The sequence below is a fragment of the Tenrec ecaudatus genome, chromosome 6, assembly GCF_050624435.1.
Source record: "Tenrec ecaudatus isolate mTenEca1 chromosome 6, mTenEca1.hap1, whole genome shotgun sequence".
Classification (NCBI taxonomy): domain Eukaryota; kingdom Metazoa; phylum Chordata; class Mammalia; order Afrosoricida; family Tenrecidae; genus Tenrec; species Tenrec ecaudatus.
The window spans coordinates 104,530,003-104,543,610 of record NC_134535.1 but is presented as its reverse complement, the minus strand read 5'-3'; the positions used below and the strand labels follow the sequence as shown (position 1 = coordinate 104,543,610).

The 13,608-nt window shown below is 40.9% G+C and overlaps 1 protein-coding gene across 1 annotated transcript in view; it reads right to left on the bottom strand.

The window, feature by feature from the left end:
* Positions 1-13,608, bottom strand: part of ITPR2 (inositol 1,4,5-trisphosphate receptor type 2) — a 590,339-nt gene that overhangs the window by 376,600 nt on the left and 200,131 nt on the right. Inside the window, exons 17-21 of the mRNA XM_075551968.1 lie at positions 12,500-12,619; positions 12,192-12,377; positions 10,629-10,880; positions 10,060-10,204; positions 8,456-8,606 (exon numbers count right to left, since the gene is read on the bottom strand). Of these exons, the coding sequence (XP_075408083.1) occupies positions 8,456-8,606; positions 10,060-10,204; positions 10,629-10,880; positions 12,192-12,377; positions 12,500-12,619 (854 nt within the window). The remainder of the gene's footprint in view (positions 1-8,455; positions 8,607-10,059; positions 10,205-10,628; positions 10,881-12,191; positions 12,378-12,499; positions 12,620-13,608) is intronic.

Below are 13,608 nucleotides of genomic sequence, written 5' to 3'. Positions count from 1 at the left end.
GAGTCACCGGGATTCCTGATGGTGAATTGGTAAGAAGAATACAAAAGCCAAGATTTGTTGCACACACTTTAACAGGTGTGGCATGAAAATAGAAAGCTATATCACTCACTTGAAGAAAGTAGTTTATCTAGAAATAACATGTATAAGTTTAATTACTTTCTACTTCTAAAATTTTGTTTTGTAAATGACGTCTCATTGGAAATAGTGTCACCTAATTCAAATCATTTGGCTACAACAGAGCCAAAATGAAGATAGGCCCATATTATAATGCAGCACCATAATCAACCTCCTTTGAACTGTCCTCTAAAATAACTCATCCACCGCCACCATCCCATCACCAGGTACTTTCCATCATCTAGATTTCCTCTCAATTCTTGCCTCTGGCGCAACGCAGGAATTGTTCCGTGCCTGGTAATCCTGTCTCCGCTCCTGGAGAGCTCAGAAATATGCTCCCTCTTGCTTCTTTTGTTAAGAATTTGGAGTTTGATAAAATTTTCATTGGGAATTTACAGTCCAGTAGGGCTCAGCTACAAGAAAGAGCTGTACATTGACTCTTTGTGTTTGAGTGTCAGCTGGGACCGCAGCACTGAGCAATTCATTAGCTTCTTTATGGAGGAAACGACCTGGCAATCGGCCCCCATGACCGTGCTGGCCAGTCCCCTGAGCAGTGCACCCTGCCACACAGCGTTGCTAAGAGTCAACTTGATGTCACACAGCTACGGGGCTGGCCAAGTCAACAGACAATTAAAATGACCTAGAATTAATTTTTTTTGTAATTGGATTTTTTATATTTATTTTCCACCTTTCGAACTGATGAAATATAGTTATGATAATTGTTTTAATGCCCGCGTCACTAAATGTTTTTAAGGTGGGAGGTAATACATACACCATCTGATTCCATAGTTCAGACACATCACACAGTATTGCACAACTGTACCCACAGTCAGTGTCCATTCTTTCCCTTCCTGGACTCCTTGATTGACATTGGCTCCCTTTGACTCCACCCCATCCCCACTGTACTTCTCTCCCAAGAAACCCTTATTCTCCTTGCTGTCCCTGGTTTCATCAATCCTGGGTTTCCTATACCGAAAAACAGAAAAACACATAAGACGAATTCAAGGAGGTCACCCCAATGACATAACACATCTGACATAAACCCCAATATAAACAAACTAAAAATCCAGAGTTAAATTTTTGTCTGACTTCTAACACATCATTTGACCCTGGTTTTACTCTTCACTCACTGCCCACTCAGTTCCTCCTCTACTTAACTGCTCAATGTCGAGTTCCCCAGGATTCAGGCATTAGAGATCTCTTCTTCCCAATCAGCCACCGCTCCCTAAGGCATCTCATTACATTTCATATTTTGAATGCTTTTCAACATTGATTATCACATTTATATCTCTGCCCTGTTAATACCCTAAGTATTATTCATATGTATAGCTGTTGACATAATATCAATAGTTAGATAGGCTATGAAATCTAGCAGAATCCTGATTTTCCCTCAAAATCTGATCATCCGCTAGTCTTTCCCATCTCAATAAACAGCATATTCACCAAGCTGCTAAGACAAGTCCAAGAAATAATCTTTGAATCTCTTCCATCTCTCCCATTGCACATCTACGTTCCATCAATGTAGACTGTAAAATTCAAAATCCATCGACTTCTTACCATTTTCACCACTACCTTCTCCAGGACCATCCAATTCCCCAACAGCTTCCTAACTACGATCGTCCCCAAATATCCTCAGACGTGTTGCCTGCTCTCCATTCAACATGCAGAGTGCTCAGGTCATGGAGCCCTCCAGAGGCTGTAGAACACGCGCAGAACAAACAGTGAATCCAAAGGCATTTCAGGACTCTCCAATTTGGCCTTCACCACACGTGTCCATTAGGGTCCTCCTCTTGTCTTTCTGTTGTTCCCCATATACTAAGCTTGTTTCTGCCTCGGCGATTGCTTCCTAGTGTATGCAGGTCACTGCCCCAAAGCCTAAGAAGGTGAACGTTCTTCACACTAGCTGTCCCTCCCTCTCTCTCAATAGCACCGTCCTACTCTTTCTTCATAGGATTAGCTGATGCTGAGTACGGACTTTTTTTTTAAGTACCTGTTTATCTCTACTACTAAGGGAAGGCTAGAGATTCTGCTGGCTTACTTATTATCTGCCCCTGCCCCCCTCCCAACAGCCACCCCATTCCATCCCACCCACTGCCAACAGGAGGTGGGAAAGGGACTTTATCTTGGTCACTATTTAATCCCGGAGTTAGAGCGGTGTGAAGCATGTAGTAAGCTACTCTCATTGAGTGTAGCCTCACTCACAGGGGCCCGACCTGGGTTTCTGAGACCGTAAATCTTCAGGCGTGCCGACAGCCTCATCTTTCTCCACGGTGCCAACAAGGCTCTTTTAGCTTATAGCAGCTGTTTAAAAATATTTGTTGACATAATCAATTAATGGTCCTCAAAAAGAATAATTGAGGTATCCATGGATTACTAGAACTCATGAAAAAAGATCTAAAAAATTTAAAGAGAGAAAAATGTATCTCAGAAGTACAAAATGGACCAGATGGGGGGTATAAAGTGCATACAAGATATTAGCAAACTTTCAGAAGAAAGGCAGGGGATCACTTTTCTTGAGGGGAAAACCCTGGAAGTAGATAGTGAATGCGAAGACAAAATACTAGGGGCGATGTAGAACATGTTTCTAGGGTGGTTTGGTTCAGTTAACTACAGATGGTGCAAGCATCACACCAGAATGCATCTTCAATCTCGACATCTCCGTTCGGGAGAACCTTCTGGCATCGTTCAAAAGAACCTCTCACTAGTGGATTCAGGCAGCAGCATAAAGGTAGACCCCTCCATGCCTCTGCTCTTAGGTTTGCCACTGCGGCTCCTGGCCTTTGCTTTGCTTTTACTCGTACATTGATAGACTTTCATTGTGCTAAAAGTTTAAACTTAGAGAGGATGAAACAATAATAAGGAACTTGCATGTCCTCTATTTTTCTCCATTTGTTTTCTTAGCCCCTTCCTTTCCCTCTCCCCCTCCCATTCTCTCAGTTTATCTACTACATAGCACAATTTCAGGAGCCCTGGTGGCAGAGTGGATTAAATATTTGAGCCATGTGAGAGTTAAGGCTTGTGTCACATTTATGGGCCAGGACTCTCAGGTAGTTAACCCCTAGTAATCCACCATGACCAGATTTAACACAGTGTAATCACAGCCAATCAGTTATGTCTCCATAAGGAGGTAAGATTAGGGTGGAACGTGACCCTCTTGTTCACATTACAGCTATCCTTGACACAATTAAAAGGAACTCTGATGACCCCAGTTCCTCCTTACAAATCTGGCTGGACCAGAGCATGTACACTGGTACAGATAAGAGCTCTTGACACACGAATCCAGACAGATAAACCCCTCAGGAACAGTAATGGGAGTAGCGATACCATGAGGCTTGGGAAAAGGTAGGCAGAGAAAGGGGAGAAATGGGGAACCATCTATAATGATCAGCGTATAACTACCACCACCACCCCCAGGGGGACAAACAACAGAAACGTGGGTGAAGGGAGATAGCAGATGGTGTAAGATATGAAACTAATTTATCATTTATCAGGGGTCCATGAGGGTAGGAGGTTAGGGGAAGAAGGGGAAAAAGAGGAGCTGATATCAAGGGCTCAACCAGAAGGAAAATGCTTTGAAATCGATGATGGCAACAGATGTACATATGTGTTTAATACAATTGATGGATGGGTTGTGATAAGAGCTGTAAGAGCCCACAGTAAAATGATTTACTAATTTTTACAAAAAGGAAGTTTCCTGGGGAGTGTAGCCTCCCTCCACTAGAAGGATGCTGTGGAAATAAATGCTTGTTTTGCTTTTTCTTGAGTCTGGATCCTTCATCTGGCTCATTGACCTCCAGTTCTCTGATCCTGAGCCAAAAGCCTACCATATTGCCTGCTGACTCGGGGAGTCACCAGAGGTCTTCCCGCTGACCTGACAACCTGGGAGTCACTGGAATCGGCCATCACAAGGCTGACCTGCTGACCTTAGATCCATTTGCCACTACGGCTGTCAGCCTACTGTCTTCCTGCCAATCTTGAGCTCATGAGCTCCCTTGACTCCAACTTACTATCCAGCCCATGGACCTGGAACATGTCTGGACTTGGACCCACCTACATATATACATATACATATAGCTTAATCTATATAACTGAATATACATGTATGTATCATATGTATTTCTATAAATGCATATCTGTAAAACCCATGATATAGAGAACCAGCCTAAAACAGGTGCTAACTGCAAGGGCAGGTTCAAACCCACCAGATACTTTTATCCCACTTTTCAATTCCTTTTATAATATCCTCATTTAAATTGATTCTCCCTTTGGTACTTTCTAATTTAACCTATGTTCATGTGCAAAAAAGGGAAACACTACTATTTTATTCTATGTCTTTTCTGTGTTCAATCAACTTTCATTTTATTTCTTCCTGAGTCAAAACTCAGGGCTACCTCAACTTAGTTTTTTGTCTGTTTGTTAGTTTATGATTCAAGTTATAGTTCATGTCCCAACATTAGTCTGAAGATATTTAATCCACGTTAATATGCTAGCTTACAGTTTTATTTTGTATCATAGTAATTATTGAGAGAATATTTTTCATAAACTACCTTGATTCTCTTTCGTATTTTGGTTTGAGAGTAGTTCCATTAGGAAGAAGACTGGGTACACAAGAATGCGTTCCGTGGATGAGTTGATGAAAGGGGTGGTGTACACAGTTCTCCAGCTCAAGAGCACCCTCTCCTGTTAGAGTAGTAGAGTGCAGTTGCCTTAAAATTTGGCTTTCGGGGAAGGGCTGGGCCAGAGTTGCACAGACTTCAATTTTTGGTTTTCATTTGTCTTAGGCTATTTGGGGTGTCCTTGCCTTGCTTCTCTGTCCCTTCCCCCAAAATGCCCTCCTTTCCCTGAGATCCTCCTCATCACAGAAGCTCTGATTTTCCGGGACCGCTGCCGGTATACTTTTGAATCCTCAAAATTATGTTTTCACATTTCCGCACTAAGGATGCAGTTTCTCCTTCCGAGGGGGACTTTTTTCCAATCCCCTCCTGTCTTTCCCACAAACTCTCCAGGAAACCAAACTGCCACACAGGAGATAGCTCTCTTAAAATGGTATGTTTATTTCTTCACTCGCCATAATTGAAGTTTATACTGTCCTCTGCCTTGTAGTTATGTTGAATGTCAAGGATTTATGTGGTTTAATTTGCTTCTCATTGATATCTACATTTGGGGGAGGATTTAGGAGAAACCAAAATGTAGTTCTCCAACTTTAGCTATCTGAACAGCCCTCACTATGCTTAGCCAGATATTTCATCCTTAGAGCTGAACTTCAATTTTCTGGTTTTACCGTTTTGATCTCGCTTTCCTTCACTGCGATTAATATTATTGTGCTCCATCATATCCACTCATCAGAGAAGACGCATCTATTCTCCTAGTTGCTGGGCATCATGGTGCCTGACCGCTCACAGCTGAGCCCTTCACTGGACATCAACTTTGTCCTTAGACGCGGAGAAGAGCCCCTGTCAGAGCAACATGAGCTCTGCAAAAATGGAAAGGAGAGCAACAACCAAATTCATAGTGAAGCCTGACTGGAAGAACGTGAAATTGATGCCTCCAGATAAATCAGCAATTTACAAATGAGTAACTCATTTTAAGGAGGTGGAAAATGATCTTCAAGATGAAGCCCAAGACAACAAATCATTCACATCAATTTGCAAAAACATAATATTAATAATCATGTTTGTACGCAAGGACCAGCAGCACAAATGCTAGCTAAAACTGGAGACATCTAAATTGATACCATTTACACCATTCTGACTTAAAACCTAAAGTCAGAAAACTGTCTGCTTAATGCCTACCTAAACAGTTAGGCCCAGATCAGCTGGAGGCACGAACAGGGCTTTCGCTGGGAATTTAAAGCCAGTGATATGCAGACCCTCAAGCATTTCATTCAAGAATTGTACCAGAAGATGAAACACAGCTTTGCCAGAGCAATCCTGAAGGCGAAGCATGATCAAAGCCCTGGCTACCACGAAGTGGTCCAGCAAAAGCAAAAGCTGACCAGTCAGGAACAAACAACATGGCAACAATTTGGGGATGCTCAAAGCATTATGCTTGCTGACTTTTTAGAGCAGCGGTTCTCAATCTGTGGGCCTTGATCCCTTTGGGGGTGGAACGACCCTTTCACAGAGGTCACCTAAGGCCATCGGGAAACACATCTTTCCGTGGTCTTAGGAAGTGAGGCACTGTTCCTCTATCTGTCTCCAGGCGGGTCCGCCCACATGCAGATGCTCCCACATCAGAGTACCCAGCGTGAAGACTGTTATCCATGCTGTACCATGCTTTAAGACAAAATTTCATTTATTTGAACTTAGAAACAAATATTTCACAATATATAACATATTGCTTTGTGATTAATCCCTATGCTTTAATTATGTTCAATTTGTAACCATGAAAATACATCCTGCATATCAGATTGTTACAGGATGATTCATCACAGTAGCAAAATTACAGTTAGGAAGTAACAATGAAAATGATTTTATGTTTGGGGCCACCACAACATGAGGAACTATATTAAAGGGTCATGGCATTAAGAAGGGTGAGAACCACTGTTTTAGAGTGTAAAACAATAATGTCTGATTATTATGAGAGTTTTGAGAAAGTTAGTCAAAGTTTTAGCAGAAAAAGTCTCAGGACACTCAATTCTTTAAGTGATGGATAAAAGGCTGATATCATTGCTTGCCAAACGGTCTTGTCCTTCTTAAAAAAAGTTTGAGGTGTCAGCTAAATCTACACAGAAGGGCACACCAGCTCAAGTGATCTGAAGATTTTAAATAATAAAATCCAGGATCAGAAGAGGAAATTGTATTCAAGCTTAAATTCTGAGCACCTGGTTTGCAGGAGGCTTTGTATGACAATGAAGTCCCACAATCCATAGCAGAGTCCCTATGTGAATTAAGCCTCCATTGAATTCCTTTGGACCACGGAGCAGGGATGTGAACAGTCTTGCCCTCAGCCAAAGTGCATTAGGAGGTGGATTGTTGTAGATATCAGACTCACTGCACTGGATAGCCCGTAGAGTGGAGTGGAGCTGTCCCTTTGACTTCCAAGACTGAATGTTCGCGGGAGTAGATGGCCTCATCCTCCTCCCACAGAGCAGCGGGTGGGTTTTAGGAACTAGCCGTGGAGTTGGCTGTTCAGTACATGGTCCATGAGACCACCAGGGCTCTTACTGCAGATATGGTTTGTTTCCATTTTAACATCTTAATATTCATTTTTCCCTTTTGACCCACTTTCGATTGGTTCTAGTAATTATTTTCTGCTTTCTTCTGGATTAATGTTTTTCAGCTTTATTTCATTGTTGTTGGAGAGGACGATTTTCTTTGTGTGAAATCGAGTAGACAATAAGTAAATCTGTAGCTACAGTAACTAGATTAACAGTTTCTTAGGGTGAAGGCAGGGGAGATTGGGGGAATGGGGAACTAATACTAATGGATACATGAATGAAGATGTTCTAAAATGATTGTGGTGATGACTGCAAAATAACTTTAATATATATAAACCATTGCGATGTGAATCATATGACAAAGTGTCTTGGTGTTGATGGAGCTTATGCTGAGAAATATAGTAAATTAGCATAGGTATATCGATACACAGAGAGAGAGATAAGCCTTTAATTCTGTTTTTCCATGAACTTTTTGAAACCCTCTAATGGGCTGGGTGCACCCCTCAGTGGACCTTTTGCCAATAATTCCCTGCCTCGGGGCTTGCATCTATTCTAAGCTCATTATCATAGACAATATTTAATAGAAGACCAGCACTGTTGTACCTTGTGCACATATTATACATTCACTTAATTCTCACTAGGAGGCTAGGAAGAAGATACTATTATTAGTATCCTCATTATTAGAGGAGAAAAGAAAACCAAAGGGGATAAATAAAAAAGGCAGGCTTTGGATCCAGGCACTCTGACCCCCAAGCAGCCTCCCACACTGCACACAGTCAGGGTTTCACTGGTGCCACCCTGCGCCTGCCCTTGCTTTGCATTTTTATGACCTTCTATGAACATAATTAGATTATGACACACACCAAGATAATTACAAGTGTTAAGACATTTTTTTAATTAACACATAATACTGCCATTAGTGGATTGGCCATAATGTGAGTAGCTAAAAATGAAACTGGATCTATGGATTTGTCTTTTCGAAGCTTTAGCATGGAAAGGGACAGATATGCTTGCAAATCTACCTATGATCACACTGTCCTACCATAGAATTGCTTTTACATGTACACAGACCTTATACAAATATAAGTACAGATTGTCGATCACTTCGCTTTGGGTTCATTTCTTTCCCTTACTTCTAAGTAACAGCATAAAGATTATATAAGTTTAATAAAAAATTCTTACCTCCATCCTGAAATTTGCTTAATCTTTCCAAATACGATGACATGGGAGCTTGTACAATATCTAAGATTGCCAGAAGGGTTCTTGTCAGTCTTAGTAACTCACTAAAGCTATAAAATCCAAAGTATATAAGATTCCGAGCCAAATGGACCACCTTAATTTGAAGGGGGGTAGGGGGAGGAATGAAAAAGAAGAATTTAGAGAACAAAACACATTCTTTTCTATTAAATTAATTGACCCATCACCAAACTTCATAATTCTTTAACATCTAAAGTTTTAAATACCTATGAAAGTATCTTGAATTTTAATTTATTCAAATTTATAATTAAATCCAAATAAGACCAGTTAATCAACCCCATCAAGAAGATAAAATTTGGATATATTCAGTTGGCTAAAGAGGTTTATGTTTGAATTATTTGCCTCCTAATTAAAATATTAAATCAATAGATTTGAGTCTATCAGCTAATAAATGAGACATTAATTAATTACTTCATAAATTGTCATTATCAATGAAATTTGTCCAGAAATATATGTGATATCTTCTACTTCCAATGTGGCCTTCTGAATATTATAGACATAGCGTGAAAGTCAGCCTCCAAGATGGTCACTGATACACCGTCTCCTTTCAAACGGTGCCAGAGTTGGACTACGTGACCATTAGACTACAGCAGAAGTGATCTCATGTCACTTCCAAGAAAAGGTTATGAGGGACTGTAACTTCCATCTTGTGCTCTCTTTCCCAGATAACCCATGTTGAGGGAAGCCAGGTGCCATCACGGAGAACAGCTGGAAGCCTATAGAAGGCCCACATGGCAAGAAGCTAAGGTGCCTGGTCATCAGTTAACAAGGAAGACCACAAGCAAGCATGTAAGTGAGCTTAGAATGAAATAATCTATTCTTACATGACTGCAGCCACAAGCAATAGTTTGATCCCAAACGCATATCATGCCCTGAGACACTTCCCCCCCAACTAAGCCTGCAAGGATCTATGATCATAGAAACCACGAGATAAAAAATGTGTATAGGATTATGTTCTAATTGTTGGAATAATTTGTTCCACAGCAGTAGAAAGCTAAAATAATAGGGACAAGTAACAATATATTATTCTTCATAGCAATATTCCCCAAATATTACAACTTGAAATTATTTCAGTTTAGTTTAATGAGACTTTTTTTAAAAAATCAGCTACACAGAGATTTTAAAAAGTATATCCAAATATATTATATAATATACAAAAATGTCTTCGTTCACTAAATGCGGTAAAACTTACGTATAAAGAATAAAACATGCGGTAGTGATTGTGCAACACTGCTTGATATGACTGAACTATAGAATGGTATAACATATGGATTAGGTCCTAATGAAATGGTTTAGAAGTTAAATTCATTTTTTAATCAAGAAAAAGGGTATTGAACATCAAGTGTACTCAAAGAACCATCTAAGTCTATATTTTGTCAATGGCAGAGAGAATTATACCTTCATTAACTAAACTACTCAATTACCAAGCATCCTAAACATTAGAAGGAAATAATACTTGATGTTCGATATGTTTTATTTTATATGGAAATGTTAAGAACTTTGCAAGTTAACAGGTTTTTAAAAATTACCTCAAATGTCAGCTTGTTTTTTTCTTTATCCCCAAAAGGAAAGGGTTGATTTACAACTTCTTTCAGGTATTCTTCAACAAATTCCATTGTCAATGCAAACTTCCTCTTCATATCATTTCTTGATGAGTCTGTTATAGAATCGTATCTGGGAAGAATGAAAGAAGATAAAGCAAGTGAAGTTGGTGGTGACCACTTACAACATGAAAATCCTGACTTCATACTCTTGGGTAAATTATCTAACCTTCCCAGGTAATGTTTCTCAACTGCAGCACCGGGCGATTGCAGGATGGGTTACATCAGCGTCTGCCATAATCGGGAGCGCTTAGCCCCTCCCTACTCTTCATGTGAATAATGTTTCTGTTTACTGGTTTTCAGAGTCTCCACTCGCATAAAGAGTTGCCTTGTTACAAAGCGAGCACTGTGTTCACTTTCCCCCACCTCTAGAAGAGAAACAACCTGGAGAGACACAGAAACGCCTGCCCCGTGTTCATTTTCACATAGAAGACCACTGTTGGCTTTTGAGTTCATCTGCCAAATTCAAAGGCCTCCAGAACGTTTCCCGCACATACTCATGAATCGTGATCTTCGTGGGGATTTCTGTCCAGAGTCTGGCATAGCGAACGGGCACCACAGACTCTTGGGGATCTCGGTCCACGTGCATGTGGAGCATGAGGCGACAGAAAGATGCCCGGAGGTCAAACGGCAGGCTCTCGTCCGAGACACACCGCAGGATCAAATCTACAGACAGCTGTGTAGAGATCTGGTTTATGGCCAGATACTGGCGATCCAAGCACATTCTTGCAAAGAGGTTTAGCTGGTACCTTAAAAAATATCAAACACACTGCTTTATTTGCCTTACCATCATTACGTTCCAACACATAATATTACAGATCAGGATCTACTTGGATAATAGCAGTAATGGAAGGCTATCAGGGACTGGAGTAGAATTCTTCTGGTAGTGAGTTTTCAAATGACAACCCCTATATGAAATTGACCCAATGTTCGTTGAATTACAATTTCTGTTGCTTGTTCCAATAATCTGAGTCTGGTCAGATCACATTTCTCAGGCTCCTAGGACACAAATAAACTAGTCCTGAAGGCTATCGATAGCAGCTCACAGGAAGCTAGTCCTCTCTGTCTTCTCCAACCCCCACGCAGCCACAGCTCTCGTATCTGTATGGTATGTTTAGTCCGTCTCAATTCCTACATCAAATATAACCAAGATGAGTGGTGTTAGTACACTTGGATTCATGAACCTCTGAGGTCCAGAATTGGTCTTTGGTTTTTATGGGACAGGTCTAAAAACTAGGGAGAATCAGGCATTCTCTTCCTTTCTATGATTCTTGGCATTTGGGCCCACCATGTCCAAAGGGCTTTGACCTTGACTTCCCATGCCTTAAACTAAAAGATGTTAGCTTGGTGGCATAGTGGGGTAAGCACTGGAGTGCAAACCACAAGGTCAGCAGTTCAAAATCACAAGCCAATCCAGAAAGAAAAAATGAGGTTTTCTACTCCTGTAAACAGTTACAGTCTCAGAACCCACAGGGGGAGTTCTAGTCTTTCCCATAGGGTTGATATGAGTCAGAATTGACTCAATAACCTTGAGTTTGAGCTTTGAGTTGGCATCCTGTTCCCAAGATATTGAACACAAAGAACTTCAGTGTCATTGCCGTTGACACTTCTGTGGCCACAAGCCACTGTTGAACCTACATAACCACCGATGCCAATTTTTCTTGTGCCCTATGTCACTACACATCCTGAAGTACTAGCTGCCAACATATTGGCTAACTTCCTCTGATGCCACCGCGGCAGCCAGATAAGTTTCACCAGCCCCAGCTTCATCTCGCTCTCATTCCCTGTCACCTGGGTCCCAAGATCTGTGTCGCACACACACTCCAAATGATACCAGAAATGAAATCCTTGCTGCAAAGATCCAAAAATACGGTTTCAGCATAAAATTACCAGTGGTGTGTGTGAAAAATACAGGTGCCAACTTTGGAACATGTCACAGGGCACTACATGTTTCAGCTGTGCTACTTCTGACACAGCTGCTGTTCCTTTCCCCTCCCTGGAGCGTTCGGAGAATAATCTTTTTGTGCGATTTAGAATTATGAGTCCCTATGGTACTTCACCTGTAATAGGTCAGAACTTCCAAATCAGCTTTGGTGCCTTCCTTTGCCTCCTGAGCAAGGTGCCTGATGGCTTTGCCATGAGGTTCTTTGTTGCTATCAATCCAGTAGAGCCAAACTTCTTCATCATCCATCTCATCGGAAAGGATGGAGCTGTCCATGGGGTGGTCTACTTGCATTGAGACAACCCTTGAAATAAATAATGTGCATGAAGTCCTTTAAGAAACTCACAGATAGGATCTGAAAACAAATAAAGGCCTTATGGCTCCATATGGTGACCAGACAAAGCAGTCCCTGTCATCCGAGCTTACTTGGTTTGGATGAGAATGTCCGCATTCCCAGGACTCAGCATAAATTTACAGATCAGTTCTTGAGTGACAGGTATGGCAGTGGTATTAGACACACAGAGATCTGATAAATAATCCAAAAATCTAAGGAGAGAAAAAAAAATGTAAGTTGAACATAGAGCATAGCATTTGATAGTCCTAGGAGTAGGAATATAATTTGAGATATAATCTTTTAATTTAATTTTATAATTACTTCACAGATATTCTGCTCTTTGTTTATATATAGTGTTGTGCTGTTTTGTTTATACATATAATTTTTACTTCCGGGAAAGTCTTTCAAACCGTTATCTATCTATTAAAAATTCAATTGTTCCTACTGAGTACAAATGCTGTTCAAAGGCTGTGGCCTCGGTCTGTTTCTCTGGTGACGGGCGGTCCACAGCACTGTGACTCAGCATGACTAGCAGAGTACTTCTGTGCCCACAGTCAGACTGCTCCAAAGCGGGACATCAAACACGGTGGACTCGAGCGGGTGCTGGGGCGTATTTATAAGGTCAGCACACACTTAAAAGACGACCTATCGCCTCCTCTAGTCACAGGCCTGCGTTTACCTTTGACACATATCTGCCGTACGAATTACTTACGAGAACCTAACTGCTTGACTTTCCTGCCATCGTTTTTCACTCACTAAGGCAGTGGGGTACAACCGAAAGTGAACCCGGCGTAGAATCAGAACGTATCCCTTTGACGTCCTGTTTTGGTCCTTTCTATCAGGGTGATCAGGGCCAAGTGCTCCTGGAGCTGCTAGTTTCTCATTTCTAAACTGAAAGTAGTAATAGACGCCCAGTGTACTTCAGGAGAATACGTGCAGATTAAAATGAAATATGTATATACCTATTTTTAAGTCTACAACATACCGCAAAAATGTAAGTTAGAGAAAAATCAAGGATGACTAAGATACATCAAAAAGTATTATATAAAATCATAGAAAGTTTTATTTAACCAAAATATTAAAATATGAAGCTATTATTTCTCAACATAGCTTTCAACTAGGACTATACACTTTGGAAGGGGATGTTTCCATCTCTCCGACTCTTCCCCGAGGAATTCTGTGCTATTTGACTCAGACCCCA